A 15754-nucleotide genomic window follows, 5' to 3' on the forward strand; every position below is an offset into this window, starting at 1 on the left:
GCCTCATGTCACCCCATTGCCACCAGTCCTGCCCCTACTGGGCCTCGAGCCCCCTCATTGCTACCCCAGTCATGTCATCCCGCCCTGCTCACTGCATTGCTCGCCTTTTCATCCCCGTCTGTGTTTGGGGAAGGTGTGAGGGCTGCTGATTGATGGGAGTCAGTGGTTCAGATGGGGAGCCGGGGGCACTCAGGAAGGGCACAAGGAGGCGAAGGTCTCCATGGCCTGGTTTACCTCCAGCTCAGCCTCTTCTCTCCTCACCAGCCCTGGCCTCTGGTGGAACCCTGCCCCTTACCAGCCTTGATGGCAGCGGGAACCTGGTGCTGGGGGCAGCCGGTGCGGCCCCAGGGAGCCCCGGCCTAGTGACCTCGCCTCTCTTCTTGAATCACGCTGGGCTACCCCTGCTCAGTGCCCCGCCAGGCGTGGGCCTGGTCTCAGCAGCGGCTGCAGCCGTGGCAGCCTCCATCTCCAGCAAGTCTCCTGGGCTCTCCTCGTCTTCTTCGTCCTCATCATCCTCCACTTGCAGTGAAGTGGCAGCACAGACCCCTGGAGGCCCAGGGGGACCCGAGGCAGGGTCCAAGGCTGAGTGAGAGCCTGCCATGCCTCCTCTCCTACTCCTCTCTCTCCCCCGACATTGGTCCCCCACCCAAGAAGGGACGAGGAGGCTGGTGGGGGATACAGTGGATCCTGGGAGCAGGAGTGACAAAGGAGGAAATACCAAAAATCAACCAAAAAAATTAAGAGAGAAAAGAAAAAGAAACCAACAAAAGAGAAAACCAAAAATATTCACAACAGAAACCAGCTGCCCTAAAGGAACCAGAGATGAAAAATAAACGAACAAAAATGTCCCCAGACCAACCAAACAACCCCCCCCCCAATCAAACAAACCAAAAACCAGTTGGAGCCAGATCTTGGAGTGCTCACTGCTATGACACCAAATAAGAACCCTCAGCCAGGAGCGGAGCAGCCTCCAGCAGGTCGGACCTCATGCCGCTGAGCCCTGGCTGTGGGGCTAACAACTCCTAACCTTACCCCCCGCTGGGGGTGGGCAAAGAAGGAACTAGAGAATGTGCTGGCTTGCTGGCCCAGCCTCAGCCCTGGGCCAATGGAGACAGGGCATTGCCTGGGGCAGGAGGCCCAGGGCCCAGAGCCACCTGCCAAATGGTCTTTTCCAGAAGGCAAGAGGAAGGACCGAACAACCTTACACCAAATATTCAGTAGCTTCACCCAAAGGATGTACAGAATTTTTAGCGTTGTGCTCAACAGAATGTGTCCCTTCCGTGTGTTCCCCTGCCCCCCAGCTCTCCCTGACAGGGCAGGGGGTCTTGCTTTAATCCTCCCAACCCCCAGCCTGGGGAGAGTTCAGAGGAAGGCCTGGGTATTGGCTTTTTGTTCCCTGTACCTCTCCTCTCCCTTTAAAGGGTGAGCTAGGCCTTTTTAAAATTTTTTTAATTTAATTTTATTTTTTTTGCCAAGTTCCAGCTCTCCAAAGCCCCTCCTCAGCTCCATCACCCTTTCTGTCTGGAGTCTTCCTCCTCCCCTGATTGGGAAGGTGGCTGTTTCAAACAAAGGGTGATGAGGTGAGAGCATCCAAGTTGTCTTTCTTTCCATCTTGTCTGTCAGTTTCCCTGAAAAAAAAAAAAATCATATTCCAGTGCCTATCCGTGGAATCCTTCACGTTCTTTAACATTAACCAGAAACCAAAAAGATCAACTCACCTCACTCCGCCCACCCTATGCCCTTTCTGACACTGGCAGATACCTCTCCCTTCCCTCCCCCAATGCACACACGCACACACCCCAGTTGTGGGCTCCTCCGGATGGCATCTCCACCAGGGTCCACATGGTGGTGACATTGCCATGTCCTGTGGTTCCCCATGCAAGAGGGCACTGTGGTGGCCACCACTCCCATGAGACCTCCACGAGTCTTGGCTGGACCTTGTATTTGCCTATTCCTGGACATATCTCAACAGTGGACAGAGGAGATGCTGCTGGGAGCCACCTTGTCCTCCTTCTATCGTGGAGGTCAACAAAGTTTTGAACCAAAAAAAAGAACAAAACAACAAAAAACAAAAACAGAAAACCAAACAAACAATAAATTAAAACTAGAAAAAAGAATTTATAGATATATATAGATATATATATATATGGGAAAGAAGACTAGGACTCTTCAAGACAAGAAGGAGCCGCAAGGTGGAGCCGAGCCCTGCACAGTGGTCCAGGCCTTTGGTCCCCAAGGCGGACGGAACGATGGATGCTTCTTTCTCTTCACAAATACCTCATGGACGTCGTCTTCGGAAAGCTGGAGGGGGAGGAACTGGGGGGCGGGCCTGTCCCTCAGCCAGGGTGGACAGAAGCGGGTGGGTGGGGCTGAGAGAGGGTGTCAGGGACGAGGGTGAAGAGCCCCAAGCTCCCTCCCTGCCTCCCCCCAATCAACTGAAAAAGCTTTAAAAGAAAAAAAAAGGAAAGCAAAAAGAATGGGTGAAGGAAAACCAACTGTTGGGTAGTTTGATTCCCTCTTGGTCTCTGTTTCTGTTCTCTCTCTCTCTCTCTCTCTCTCTCTCTCTCTCTCTCTCTCTCCTTCCCCTTCCTCACTTTCTCTCCCTCCTTCCTCTCCCCTCTTCATCATTCTTCCGTCACATCTCTTGATAGCCTTCTTTCTGTATCTCTCCTCAAACCAAAGTTGCTGTGAAGGACGCGAGCCATTGAAATCAGAGTGACCCCTGCCCCTGGCTGGGCAGGAGCAGAGGGAGGGAAGAGCTGGGTAATGGCCCAGGGCTCCCATTCCATCCTAGACACTCTGAGGAGAGGCAGCCAGAGCCCCTAGGTCTCAGCGTTCTCTTTTCTTCTGGTCTCCCTTCTCCCACCCAGAAGCAAAACTGTCGGGCCGGGTTCCAGAGGTAGCAGAGACTCCAGACTAACTCGGGGCCTTGGGTGCCTTACCCAACCCTGGTGGAGTGGTTGCCCCCAACCAGGCACCAATGGGGTTGGCACCTCGTCCACCTATCCTTGCTGGAATGTAAGCAACTCTGCTGAACCAACTCCCTGCCCTCACCCTACCTCTGAGTTTGTCCATTATACGTTCCTGAGAAGCGGCTAGCAAGAGGGCCTGGACCCCAGCCCACAGCTGGAGAAGGGGCCAAGGGCTCCTGACCGGATAGGAAGACATTTGAACAAAGCAGAATGAAGGAGTTACAACCAACCAAACCAACCCCCAAAAAACCCTCTGAGAAGACAGGCAGCATGGAAGGCATGGTGGAGATGACTCAAACATAAACTATGATTCTAGACCAAAAAGAAAAAGAAAAAAGAAAAAAAAAGAGAAAAATCCAGGATTCACCACCCAATTCATCCTGCTTCCTCCCTATCAAGTCCCTACCTGGGACCTCTCCCTACTCCAGTGTGGAGGAGTAGGGCAGAAAGAGAGCAGGAAGCAGGGGGCAGGGACGGGCAGATGCCCTGACATTGGTGGAGGGGACCCCCATGCACTGGGGGTGGTGGGGACCCTCCCCATCCAACCCCCACACTGGGAAATGAAAAAGAAGGAAAAAAATCCTGGGAGGGGGAAAAATAACCAAATCCCAAGCTTTAACTACAGCTGTGAAACCAAATATTGGGAAGGGAGTGGGAGGGTGGGAGGGAGGGAGGGGCAGGTGAGCCCCAGGTCTCCCCCCCCCCTCCCCGGGACCCTTCCTCCGAGGACTCTAGATAAGGCACCAAATACCTCAGAACTTTAATGTTAAAAAAAAAAAAAAAGAAACCAAATATCGTTGGCTGGGGGCCAGCCAGGGCAAGGGGCTGGGGGCTTGGAGGAGCTAGGTTTGGAAAGGTGGGGGGACTTCTAGTCCCTCCTACCCCCACCTGCCCCTTCCACTCCGTCACCCCAGCCTCGACTCCGGGAAACAAAACTATCTCATCGTTTTTATTTTGTGGTCTGTACAGAGCCTGTGTCCGTGTGTCTGTGTGTGAGAGAGATTGGAGGGCTAGGGCGCTTTATATGGGGTGGGGGAGGGAGACCCTGCACCAGCTTAGATGTCAGATGGTGGACCAGGGGCCTGGGCTGAGGGAGAGCTGAGTGGACTGGGGTGAAGGCAGTGTTCTGACTTTCCCTTCTCCCAGCCCTGACTTCCCTTAAGGGAGGAGCAGAGACTGGTCTGCCCCAACGGTGGACCATTTGTGCCAAAAATAAATAAATAAATAATGCCAGTAACGAAACCGCCTCTCTGTTCCCCTCTGGAGGGACAGGGTAGGGACAGAAGTGGAAGGAAGGGGCTGGATGTATGTTTAGGGGTGGTTGAGGGATGGATGGATGAATGGGGTTCCCAAGCCCCTTTAGAAACTGGGGTCTTATGCATCTTCCCAGAAGACCAAGAGAGTCTCCAAGCCCTCACCTTGGGAGCTCCAGCCAGGAACTAGTCAAGTCAGGGGAATGACCTCTTGACCTGACTAGTTTTTCTCCTTCAGCTCATTCCCAGGGTGCCTCTCTCTCCATCTCACCCAGGGTGAGAGAGACTAATGAGCAAGATTGAGACACATGGCCCCCACCTGTCTCTGAGTGGGAAAGGCAAGTGCGAGAGATAAAGGCCTCCAAGAGAAAAAAAGAAACAAACCAAAGATTTAACCATTTAAAAAAGAAAAAAAGAAAAAAAAAAAAAAAAACAAACCACAGACAACTCCGCTACCTTTTTATACGTTGGAAAAAAAAGTGAAAAAAATTAGAATAAAAAATTAAAAAAATAAAAAATAAAAAAACAAAAACCCAAAAACAAACAAATAAAAAACAATAAAAAAAAAAGAAAACAAAAACAAAAATCCCACAAAAACTTCAAGCCGTGGTTCTTTTGTGCGGTTTAAACTTTGACCTCAGCAGTCTCCAAAGCAAGACGACGATGACAAAGGCTTCGAGAAAAAAAGAAAAAATAATGTATATTTTTAAGTATTTGTCCTTGGTGTTGGCTCCTTCCTAAACAAGCAAAAAGGAGCAAAGAAAAAAAATCCAGAAAAGTGTTGCTGGGACGGAGACGACTACTTACTTTGTCTGTGATCCCCTATTCCCCTGCCCCCCCTTTCCTCTAGCCCTGCTGCCCTTCCCCCAAACTGTCCTCTAAGCCCAGGGGCTCAATATTTATTTATTTATGTAATTGCAGGGTGACAGGGGCTTCTGAACAGAGGGCCTTTGGATTATAGCTGGGGAGTAGGGGCAGAAGGGCAGACATCTTTGGGGCTGAAGAGGAGGCCTAGTCTTTGGTCACCTCCTCTGGCCCCTGACTGCCATCAGTCACCTGCCAAGGCCATACACTAGGGCAGTGACCACTTTGCCTAGTAAAGATCTGACTGGCTCCACCTTTTTGGGTGTGGCTGTCCCTCACCTACTCACTTGAATGTCCAGGTGGAGGAGACAGGAGTGGGGAGCCTTGGTAAGTAGTGGGCCAGGAAGTGGGCCCTGGAGACCCACCAGGCCCATCAAGGTCGCTCCCCTTTTGGTTGTCTGACCCACCCGTGTTGGCAGCCCCTTTCCTCCCTCAGATCCCTTCCCTGTCTCTTCTTGTGGTAGCGGGTTAGTGTTTCAGTGTTTTTAACTTCAATCTGCTTGTTCATTGTACAATGTGCTTCTTTTAAAGGCCCCGTTTTTGTAACTTGTGTCATTCATCTGAACAACAAACATCAAAAAATAAAAAATTAAAAATTGTACAGAGAGAAATGATGTCTGGTGTCTCTTGGCCTTCTGTTTCCGGGGAATAGTAAGCCAGGTCAGGGTGTGGGTTGGGAATGTGAACTGCGGAGGGGAAAGGGTGGTGGCCTGGCTCTGCAGTCCCAGGCTGTGCAGGCTGAAGCAGGAGGATCACTGCCTGGTACCGGGGCTGGTTTGAGTTACATAGTAAGTGCAAGGCCAAAAGGCAAACAAGGAAACATCTATCTATCCTCCACCACACACACAATGGTTAAAAGACCTGAATGTTTTTTCAACATTCAGAAAATTTGAGGGATTTAGGAAGAATTCAAATTAAAAAATCTCAGTTCCGCCATTTTTCAATAGACATGAGCTTCAGTGGTTCTATAGAACAGGGCAGTACATACCTCACGGGCTTCAGTGGTTCTCAGTCGTAGGACAATGCCTACCGCATGGGCTTCCGTGGTAGACAGGACAATGCCTACCGCATGAAGTTGCAGAACTGAATGGAATGGTTAAATTATTAAGAGCTGGGCATGGTGGTGGATGCCTTTAATCCCAGCAGCCAGGAGGAAGAGACTGGCAGATCTCTGAGTTTGAGGCCAGTCTCTTATACATTGAGTTTCAGGCCAATCAGGTCCATACAGCGAGACCCAGTCTAAATAAATAAGTAAATAATGCTGAGGATATACAGCTCTCTATAAAACTGTCTTCAGTAAGAACCACGAAGAAGCCAAGAAATCAGCCAATATTGCCCACCTCCTTCCCTGGGTGCCTCCCCAAAGAACAAAAAAGACCTTTAAAATAAGAGTTGATAGGCTGGGGCAGTGGTGGCGCACACCTTTAATTCCAGCACTCAGGAGACAAAGGCAGGCAGATCTCTGAGTTGGAGGACTCTATACAGATACTGGTCTGTATAGAGAAACTCTGTCTTGAAAAACCAAAATTAATTAAAGTTAATAATAAGAGTTCAATCTTCAGTGCTTGTCTTGCAAGCACAGGGATCTGGATTGGAGCCCCAGATGCATGTAAAAATGCCGCCACCCTTGGAATCCCAGCACTAGGAAGACAGGGAGAGGTGGAGCCCTGTGAATGGGGTGGCCAGCCAGTCTAGCATAATTGGTCAACTCCAGGTCAGGAAGAGATCCTGTCTCAAAGGAGGTGGACAGCGTTTCTGAGGACAGGAAGTAAGCTTGCCCTCAAGCTTCCACATGTACATACAAATATGAACATAGACCACTAATCCTAGCACACAGGAGGCAGAGACTGCGGTCAGGATCAGTTTTGTATACTTAAGTGACCAACCTGGGCTACATAAGATCTTGTCTAAAAATGAGAATAATACATGAGGCTGGAAGATTGAGAGTTTGAAGCAATCTGAGCTACACAGTAAGACCCTGGCTGAAAAGGGGGAGGGGACTGAGGATGTGGCTCAGTGGTAAATCACTAGTACAAGGTTTCAACCCCCCCCCAGCCATGCACACGCACACACCCACACACACATTGACTTTGAAGTCAGATTGAATAACAACGTATCCTGCGGTCTCGAACTAGTCATTTGCCGAAGCAACTTCCCAGGTCAGGGCTGGGGTGACTCCCAGATGCTACCACTGAAAATCAGAACTGGTCTCATCAGAGCCACTGGCCTTCCTTTGTCCTTGTTGCGTCCTGTCTGGGACACAGGTGCTGAGATCCAGGCAAGTCAATAGGAAAGGCTTAAGATTGGAGACATGAGCTACGTGCCAGGCCATGGGTTCTATCTCCATTATTTTTTTAAAATTATAGAATTATATACTTGCCAGGAGATGATGCCAGATCTCATTACAGATGGTTGTGAGCTATCATGTGGTTGCTGGGAATTGAACTCAGGACCTCTGGAAGAGCAGCCAGTGCTCTTAAGCTCTAAGCCATCTCTCCAGCCCCCATCTCTGTTCTTTTTTTTAAAGCACTTTTCCCTCTTAAGTCAATACAGTTGGCTGAGGAAGATTTTTGCTGGCCTTTGAGGGGCTGCAGTCAGAACCATAGATGTTCCATGACTCACACACTGGAGAGCAGTCCTGAAGCCTTCACTAAGCATCTACCTGGAGCGTAATAACGTCCAGGCTCTTGGGCATGCCCTGCCTAGTTAGCTGGCCTCTCTTGTCAAGTTTTATAAGCTACTAGTGGGCACTGCTATGTTCCCTTGGCTACTGCTCCTGCAAATTCTAAATAAAGCAGGCAATGCAGCTGGGTGTGGTGGCGGAGACTGGCAATTCTGGCACGCTGAGGTTGAGGCAAGGAGCCTGGGCCATACACAAGAATAATCCTCTCTTACAAAGGGAGTTAGGCAAGGAAAGCCTTTCTTAGAAGAGCCTGAGGTCACTTTCATTACTTGCCCAGTGCAGGTTCCTGGATTACACCTTGGGTGTGCTGGCTGGATGCACATCTTAGAAAGGGGACATGTAACATCCACTGATTTGGGAAAATCTGTATTATCTTTCTTTAGGACTAAGGCTCAAAAGTCATCAAAACTCTCAGGGGGTTGATCAACTCCGTCTTTTTATGTATACATGTACCCGTGTATGACGTGTGAGGATGCCCATATGTAAGAAGAGGACATCTCATCTCCTGGAGCTGGAGTTACAGGCAGTTGAGAGCTATCCAACGTGGGTCCTCTGGAACACCTTTCTAGACAGTTTTTTTTTTTTTGTTTTGTTTTTGTTTTTCAAGACAGGATTTCTCTGTGTAGCCTTGGCTACACAACTCAGATCCACCAGCCTCTGCCTCCCAAGTGCTGGGACTAAAGGCTTGTGCCACCACTGCCTGACTTTTTTGTGGGAGTGGGAGCTCCATGAAGGAGGGTCACTCCACTGTCAAGGGGCTAATGACTGTTGAAAACACCTTAATACTGTGGCCAACCAGCATCATGCTTTTCCTCCATTCCTATCCCTTTTTGTTTCAGTTTTGCATCTGGTTCACAAGGACAAAGGATCTGACTGCTGAGCCATTTACTTGAGATAGCTTGTACAAACAGTACAGATCTTCCAAGGAGGAGGTTGGTTCCTGGGGAATAGGACCTGATACTTGGGTTAGTGGCTTAGGTCTTTCCTGCAGGGTAGGCAGGCACTGAAGATGGTATCTATGATTGAGAAACCCTAGTGGAAAACCAACTGCATGTTTAAAGTAACTGATAGAGATATCCAACAGGTGCTTTTACCATTTGTTTTTGTGTGACTACAAGTGCATGCAGGCCGTGGTGCACAGGTAGAGGTTGAAGGGCAACCTGTGGGAGCTGGTGGGTAGAGGTCAAAGGGCAACCTATGGGAGCTGGTTTCATCATGAGCTCTGGGAATCAAAGGTTACAAGGTTTGTGTGGCAAATGGGCCCTCTTGCCAGGTTGTAACCAGTGTTTTCTTTTCTAAATTATTATAATTAATTATTATAATTAAGGACAGTGGCATAAAAATAAAAAGCAGGAGGCAGGTCTTCTTCCATCTGAGCAACAGATCAAGCCACAGTGACAGGTATGCTCAGTGGGCAGGTCTAAGGTCCTGTCCCCCTGCCCAGTTCCAAGTAGTGTCCTTCTAAGAAGAGGGATTCTTTCTAACAGAAGGGACTGGAATAATCCTTATCTAGTCGCTTCCACTTTCTTGCTAGGCAAGGTCATGGGCCAGACAGAACAGAATATGGATGCTTAGGGGCTGGAGAGATGGCTCAGAAGTTAAGAACACTGGCTGTTCTTCCAGAGGTCCTGAGTTCAATTCCCAGCAACCATATGGTGGCTCACAGCCATCCATGAGACCTGGTACCCTTTTCTGGCATGCAGGCATACATGTAGACAGAATCTTTAAAAAAAAATAAATTTTTTAAAAAAGAATATGGATGCTTAAACCAAATGAAACTAGATTTAAATTCAAGCTCTGCCCTGGGTTGAACTGTCTGTCAGCAAGTCATTCCAGAGGCCTCCTGTGTAAAACATGATCTCCACAGGGTTAAATCAAACTAACCCAAGAGAACAGGCTTGTAGCCCCAGCTACCCAAAAAGCTGAAGCAGGAGGGCCACCAAACTCAGAGCCTGCCTAGAATATATAGAGTGATCCCAAAGGCCAACTGGGCAAAAAGCAAAACCTGGTCTCAAAATGAGAGAGATGAGGATATAGCTTAGTGGTAGTGAGCTTGCCCAGCATGTGGGAGACCCAAGCGAATCTGCATTCTTGGGGTGTGTATGGAAGGGTGACACTGACCAGGCATTCCATCACTTTCTTCCTACAATAAATGTCCATTGGCTTAGCCGCAACTTGGCATGGTGAGCCAAGGCACTTCCTACTCTAGAACCCATTACTCAGAACTTCCAACTGTTACAGGGTAAAGCCCCAGGCGCTCCCCTCGGTCACTGTTGCTGATCACACCTGACCCAAGTCTGCCTGCCTTCAGGGATCTAGTTTGAGAAATCCAGATGTCTTTGTGGGATGCAATCACATCAGGCAGGAAATGGAGGGCCAGGGCTGAGAAGCGCACCAATGTTTCTCTCGATGTTCCAGTAACACCGGCTCCTTCAACACCCAAATTGCTTTAAGATTTTCCATAGGCTGAGGGGCCCTCTAGTGGCAAGACATGCTGCCTTCATCTGACACAAGAGGTCTGTTTCAAAGAACCATGCCATGAACTCTGGCTGCTTTTTCAATCCAGCAAACTGTACCAACTCTATCTGTCAAGTTCTATTGGGGTGCTAGGGATGTGGCCAGGGGAAGTCAGCTAGTGCCTGGTCTCACGATCCCCCAAACCCACCCTACATACTCGGCCTGATAAAAGCACAAAAATGTCCAACTCAGTCTTTATTGACTGCTTCATTTGGAGACCACCAAACAAGTGGAAGGTGGGGAGAGGGGGAGGGGTCCTTTATGTACCAAGGACCCCAGAGCAACCCCCTTAGAGAAGAGAATAAATTTAGTTACAGAACTTATATGGTGGTGGAGAGGAGAGTGGGGTACAATATGTACACAGGTTTTAAGGGGCTGTTGGAGACCTGCAGCATCAGGACTTGGTGATGCTGAAGAGGAAAATGGGGACCAGTCAGCTGCTGATCTGGACCCCTTCAGCCTCGGCTAAAGGGTAGATCTCAATGGCCTCCACGAGGGGCAGAGCCTCCACCGCAGTTTCCATCACAGCCAGACCCACAGCGGCCTCCGCCTCTGCCAGTTGCTGCCGCACTGCCGCCTGGTGCTGCTGCTGGTGAGTCTTGCGGTGCTTCCAGAGGTTGGAGAAGGAGCGGTAGCTCTTGCCACAGTCGGGGCAGGAGTAGGGCCGTTCACCCGTGTGAATGCGGCGATGTTCTGCCAGGCGCATGGAGATGGCAAAGGCCTTGCCACACACTTCACAGGCAAAGGGCCGCTCACCTGTGTGTAAGCGCCGGTGGTCTTTCAGATGGGTACTCTGGCGGAAGGCCTTGCCACAGTCTGGACATGGGTACGGCCGCTCTCCTGTGTGGATCCGTCGGTGCACCTGCAGTGATGTCTCAGTGCTGAACAGCTTCTTGCATTCACTGCATTCCAGGCCACGCCGCCGGGCAGGGGCTGCAGAAGCAGCAGAGGTTGCACCACCAAGGGCTGTTGGGGATGGAGTGACGGGTGTGCGAGTTGCCCTTGAGGCCCTGGGAGCTGGAGGTTCCTTAGCCAAGACTTCTCCAGGACCAGCAGCAGCATGGGCAGCTTCATGGGCCTGCAGACGAGCAGCAGAGCCTACTTTCTTGCCACAGGTCCCACACTCAAAGCGCCGTGGAGCCTGGGCAGCAGCAGCTGCACACCGATGCTCATAAAGCCGCAGCGAGGAGGGGAAGGCAGCCCCACAGGATGGGCAGTGGTGGGGCTGGCGCCCAGCGTGGACCACAAGCTGGTGTACCTCTAGCAGCCGGCGCAGCAAGAAGGAGCGGGGACACTCCCGACACTTGTAGGGGTACTCGCCTGTGTGGTGGTAGCGGTGCATGAGCAGGCGATATGGGCGATGAAAACGCAGTCCACACTCCTGGCAGCGGTAGGGGAAATGCTGGGCGTGCACCAGGCGATGCTGTCTCAGAGTGGAGCTCTGAGTGAAAGCCTTGCCACAGTCCCCGCACCGGTAGGGTCGTTCCCCCGTGTGTGTGAGCCGGTGGCGGGCCAGGTTGGCAGGTGAGTTGAAGGGCTTGGAGCAGTCAGGGCAGGGGAAGGGCCGTTCCCCGGTGTGTGTGCGCAGATGGTTCCGCACATGAGACGACTTCTTGAACATCTTGCCACAAATGCTGCATTTGTGACGCCGTTCCAGTCGATGCACAAAACGCTGGTGCCGGGTCAGCTGCAAAGCCTTGACAAACTCACGGCTACATAATAGGCAGCGGTAAGTGCCTGGAGCTGCAGGCTCTGATGGGTTCTCCTCAGACACCGGGAGCTCTGGGGTCTCTGGCTCTCTGGTCTCTGTAGGGGCTGGCTCAGAAACACTAACAGCAGGCTCCTCTGGCAGAACTGGTGCTGTGGGCAAAGGGACACCTCCTGCCCCATGGGTACGCCGGTGATAAAGGAACTTGGTAAGGTTGACAAAGGTCTTTCCACAGGGACACGAATGAAGAGGATTTGGAGTATGGGCTCGCCGGTGGGCCAAGAGAAGGGCTTCTGTGCCAAAGGCCAGGCCACAGTCTACACATAGGAAATGAGATTCGCTGCTATGGTCGCCAAGGTGCTGATCCAGACTAGAAGGGCTAGGGAAGACACGACTGCACAGGGGACACTTAAAGACACCCTCCCGGTGGCTCCGAAAGTGCTGCTGCAGCTGGTGGGGTGAAAGGAAGAGCTGGTCACAGGCTGAGCAGAAGAGTTCCTGGGTGGCTGCCGTACCTGACTCTCCACTGTTGTTCCTCCGGGGCTTCCGTCCCCGCCGATCCCGTCCAGTGGTCTCCCCATTGCGCAGCTCGTAGCTATGGTCAGAGGTTGGCAAGGGGTCGGGTAGAGACACTGGCACCTCGGTGGGCGAGGGGATCAGAGTTTCCTGCTTTGTGGCAGGCTCCTCGACCTCTGGGACAGTAGGGAAGTGGGTGGCCTGGTGCTCCAGAAAGTCAGCAGGCAGCTGGAAGAGCTGGGAGCACTCAGAGCACTTGTAGAGGAGCAGTTCCACTTCTGTCACCATCTCAGTCGTGGCGGCAGCTGCAGCCGGGACAGCTGCCCCTTCCCCACCTTCTTCGGCCTTTCGGTATGAATGTTCCACAGCTACTCGGGTCTGGCCCACAGGGGAGCCCAAGACAACTGGAGACCCCAAGACAACAGGGGCAGGAGCCTTGGTGGGGGTGGCCCTGAGGTGCATCTGCCGATGGTTCAGCCACAGCTCCTGGCTGGCAAACAGAACCTTACAATCCACACACTCGTAGTGGATGGTGCTGGAACTCAAGGGGGGCACCTTGGGGGGTGGCTCAGCGGGCACTGCCTCCTGGGGTGCCATCATTTTCAGGTGTAGCTCCTGGTGCTCCAGGAGCTGGCTAGGTGACAGGAGCAGTTGTCCACACTCAAGACACTGGTACTGGCTCTCCTGTATGAGGGTCTGATATAGGCCTGTGCCTGAAGCTGCCTCTGTGGCCACCGTGACTCCAGGGTCAGCCACGTCCACCAGCTCAAAGTGCTGCTGGGGCACGTGGGAGTTCTGGTGCACAAGCACCTCCTCCAGGGAGCCATAGAGCTGGTTGCACTCAGAGCAGACATAGCGGTGCTCGATATACAGGAATGTCTCCTCGCTCTCCTCAGTCATGACAGCAGCAAGGCCCTGGGCTGAGGGAAGGGAGGGCGGAGACAAGTTAATCCTCCAGGGCAGTTCTTTCCCTGTGTCACCTCTACATTCTAAACTCTCAGACATACTTCCTCCTCCAACTTCTGAATTTTCCACTATAACACCCTCCCTAAGAATCCTTCCTTCCCTGAACATAGCAAACAGCCAACACAAATTTCTCCAGTGGTCTTTTCCTAGAGACTCCACCCCGAAGTCTCTCTTCTCAATGAACTTGCAGCAAACTCCACCCACCAGATCCCAGTTAATCCTCGGCATTCCCACGCCTCAGAACAGGTTCCCAAGGCCCTGTCCACAACACAGGAGCTGCTCTCCCTGGGATACAGACCTTCCTGCGACTCCTCACCATTGCCCGGGACAGCACTCTTTTGCCAGCCTACCTACAGAATCCTCACTCTCCTGGCTCGTTTCCCAGCTGCCCTCCTACATGGATTCTGCTCTTCCTCAAAGGCTCAAACTTTTTACACTCAGACCATTCAAACTGGTGTACAAACCAACATCCCTACTCTATCTTAGGCTCTGGTGGTCTGAGCCTCCCCTTGCCACACAACCTCTGCTAACCAACAATGTCCAGATTCCTCACATCAAGTCACCCAATCTCCAATTTTCTCTCCCTGGTTCAATCCATCTCCAGACTTCCTTCCTTAACCATTTCCTGGTACTCACTCTTAAAACTGGTTCAAGCTAAGCACATCAAGACCTTCTCAGCTGGGTGGTGGCACCTTTAATCTCAGAACTCAGGAGGCAGAAGCAGGTGGATCTCTGAATTCCTTGAGTTTGAGGTCAGCCTAGCCCACAGAGCAAGTTACAGGACAGTCAGTCACACTATACAGAGAAACTGTCCTTTACATGGAAACTGTTCTCACCCTCCTCATGCCCTTCTCTCTCCATCAAGACCAAGGGTACTGGGCTATCCCCTCTGAGCACCCAGATCCCCTTTTCTCAGGGGCATGACTCCCTCTTTTTCCTAAAGCCACCACAACTCATCTAGAGATGCCTATTATGGGCTTTTTTTTGGGGGGGGGGATAACAAAACTACCCTTTTTTGCATTAAGGTCCAGGCCAACGTTACAACGTCACATAAGCTCATAACAGTATCAATCTAAACCTTTCTTCTTTTGAGAAAAGTTCCAAATCTATCCTAACCCACTCCAGGAACTTTTAGATCCCCATTTCATATAAATTTGTCCTTTTTGCAAAGAAGATTCCCACACACTAATCTTGTCCAGGGACATCCAACCTATCCTTCACAGTGGCTTAACCTTTCCCTCTTGCTGTTTCTATCCTCTTCAGGGCTCCCAATATCTCTCATACAAAAACTCCATCAGTACCCAAAGACAGCAAAAAGAGCCCCGTCTTCTTCATAATCCTTCTCACTAGCCTACGACTATGGGGAAACCCAGAACCTCAAAGTTACCAGTATGTCACATCTCATTCTCAACTCCGACAGTCCCAGACTACCTACCACCTTTCTCTCTCTCCAGTTACACCCAAGACTACTTCACTTTGGCCTACTTACCTGTACCTAAAACAAAATAATCCCTCCCCAGTTCAACCTATGGTTACTTATAAGAACAGAAAGACAGCAGTCAGTACTTTCCGAGGGTATTTCAACCCCCAATTCCGTGGGTTTATCGGCCTTCCGTATTAATATAACCCCATTTTCCACACCTGGACCGCTCCCTTAGTTCTAAAGATACCTCAAACCCCTTCTCTGCTTTAGTTCTTTCCAGGCAGAAATCGATTTCCCTCCCTGCATTCATTACCTCCTTTCTCGGGCCACCTCCCCACCCCAGCAACCTAGAGCCCTCCAATCGTCCTTTTTCGATCCTGGACCCATTCCAGCGCACCCACCCGTGGCCCCGGTACCCCACGCAAACAGAGAGCCCTCCGCCGAGGCAGCACCGGGACCTCCCCTTCCCGCCAAGGTCGGTCCCCAGCCCGCAGTCCGAGCCCTGCCCCTCCTCACTCAGCCCCGCACACAACTCCTGTCCCTCTACCCCAAACGCCGCCCCGGCCCGGCCCCCGCCCGGCCCGCGCGCCCAGCGGCCAACGGCCGCTCCGCCTTCCGCACCCGGGGCGCGCTCCTCCAGGCCTTCAGCGTGCAGACCGAATGACGCGAGCGAGGCGCGGGGTTGGGGGGCGGGCCTCCGCGCTCCCGCGGGAACTCACCCGCCTCGGCCGTCTAGCCGGCCCCAGGCCGGGCAGCGGGCTGCAGCTCCCTTCGCACAGCCACTCTAGCACCGCGTCCTCTCTAGCGCCCGTCGTCTCGCCTGCTCCGCAACCTCGCTCTCGTCCGGGGGCC

General features: G+C 51.7%; 2 protein-coding genes across 13 annotated transcripts in view; one reads left to right on the forward strand and one right to left on the reverse strand.

Moving 5' to 3' along the window:
* The window catches only part of Pou2f2 (POU class 2 homeobox 2), a 44282-nt gene extending 38579 nt beyond the window's left edge, over positions 1-5703 (forward strand). For 5 of the 9 annotated variants that reach the window (XM_048440476.3, XM_048440479.3, XM_085694271.2 and 2 more), the window contains one exon: positions 265-5703. In XM_048440476.3, the coding sequence (XP_048296433.1) occupies positions 265-590 (326 nt within the window). In that variant the 3' untranslated portion in view covers positions 591-5703. The remainder of the gene's footprint in view (positions 1-264) is intronic. The other 4 variants (XM_048440486.3, XM_048440488.3, XM_048440489.3 and 1 more) reach the window with 2 other exon arrangements.
* Positions 5704-10471: 4768 nt separating this feature from the next.
* Znf574 (zinc finger protein 574) lies at positions 10472-15754 on the reverse strand. Of its 4 annotated transcripts, none has more exons than XM_048440492.3 (2): positions 15622-15754; positions 10472-13433 (listed from the first exon to the last, which is right to left on the reverse strand). In XM_048440492.3, the coding sequence occupies exon 2, from the start codon at positions 13411-13413 to the stop codon at positions 10723-10725; it is 2691 nt and encodes an 896-aa protein (XP_048296449.2). In that variant the 5' UTR covers positions 13414-13433; positions 15622-15754; the 3' UTR covers positions 10472-10722. The 4 variants fall into 4 exon arrangements, with proteins under 4 accessions (XP_048296449.2, XP_048296450.2, XP_048296451.2 ...); XM_048440493.3 differs by lacking the exon at positions 15622-15754 and adding an exon at positions 15524-15607; XM_048440494.3 differs by lacking the exon at positions 15622-15754 and adding an exon at positions 14116-15314.

The sequence above is a fragment of the Myodes glareolus genome, chromosome 1, assembly GCF_982192425.1.
Source record: "Myodes glareolus chromosome 1, mMyoGla1.1, whole genome shotgun sequence".
Classification (NCBI taxonomy): domain Eukaryota; kingdom Metazoa; phylum Chordata; class Mammalia; order Rodentia; family Cricetidae; genus Myodes; species Myodes glareolus.

Bases quoted from the DNA above. Each gene is read 5' to 3' on its own strand.
- Znf574 (XM_048440492.3), bottom strand. From the start codon at position 13,413: ATGACTGAGGAGAGCGAGGAGACATTCCTGTATATCGAGCACCGCTAT.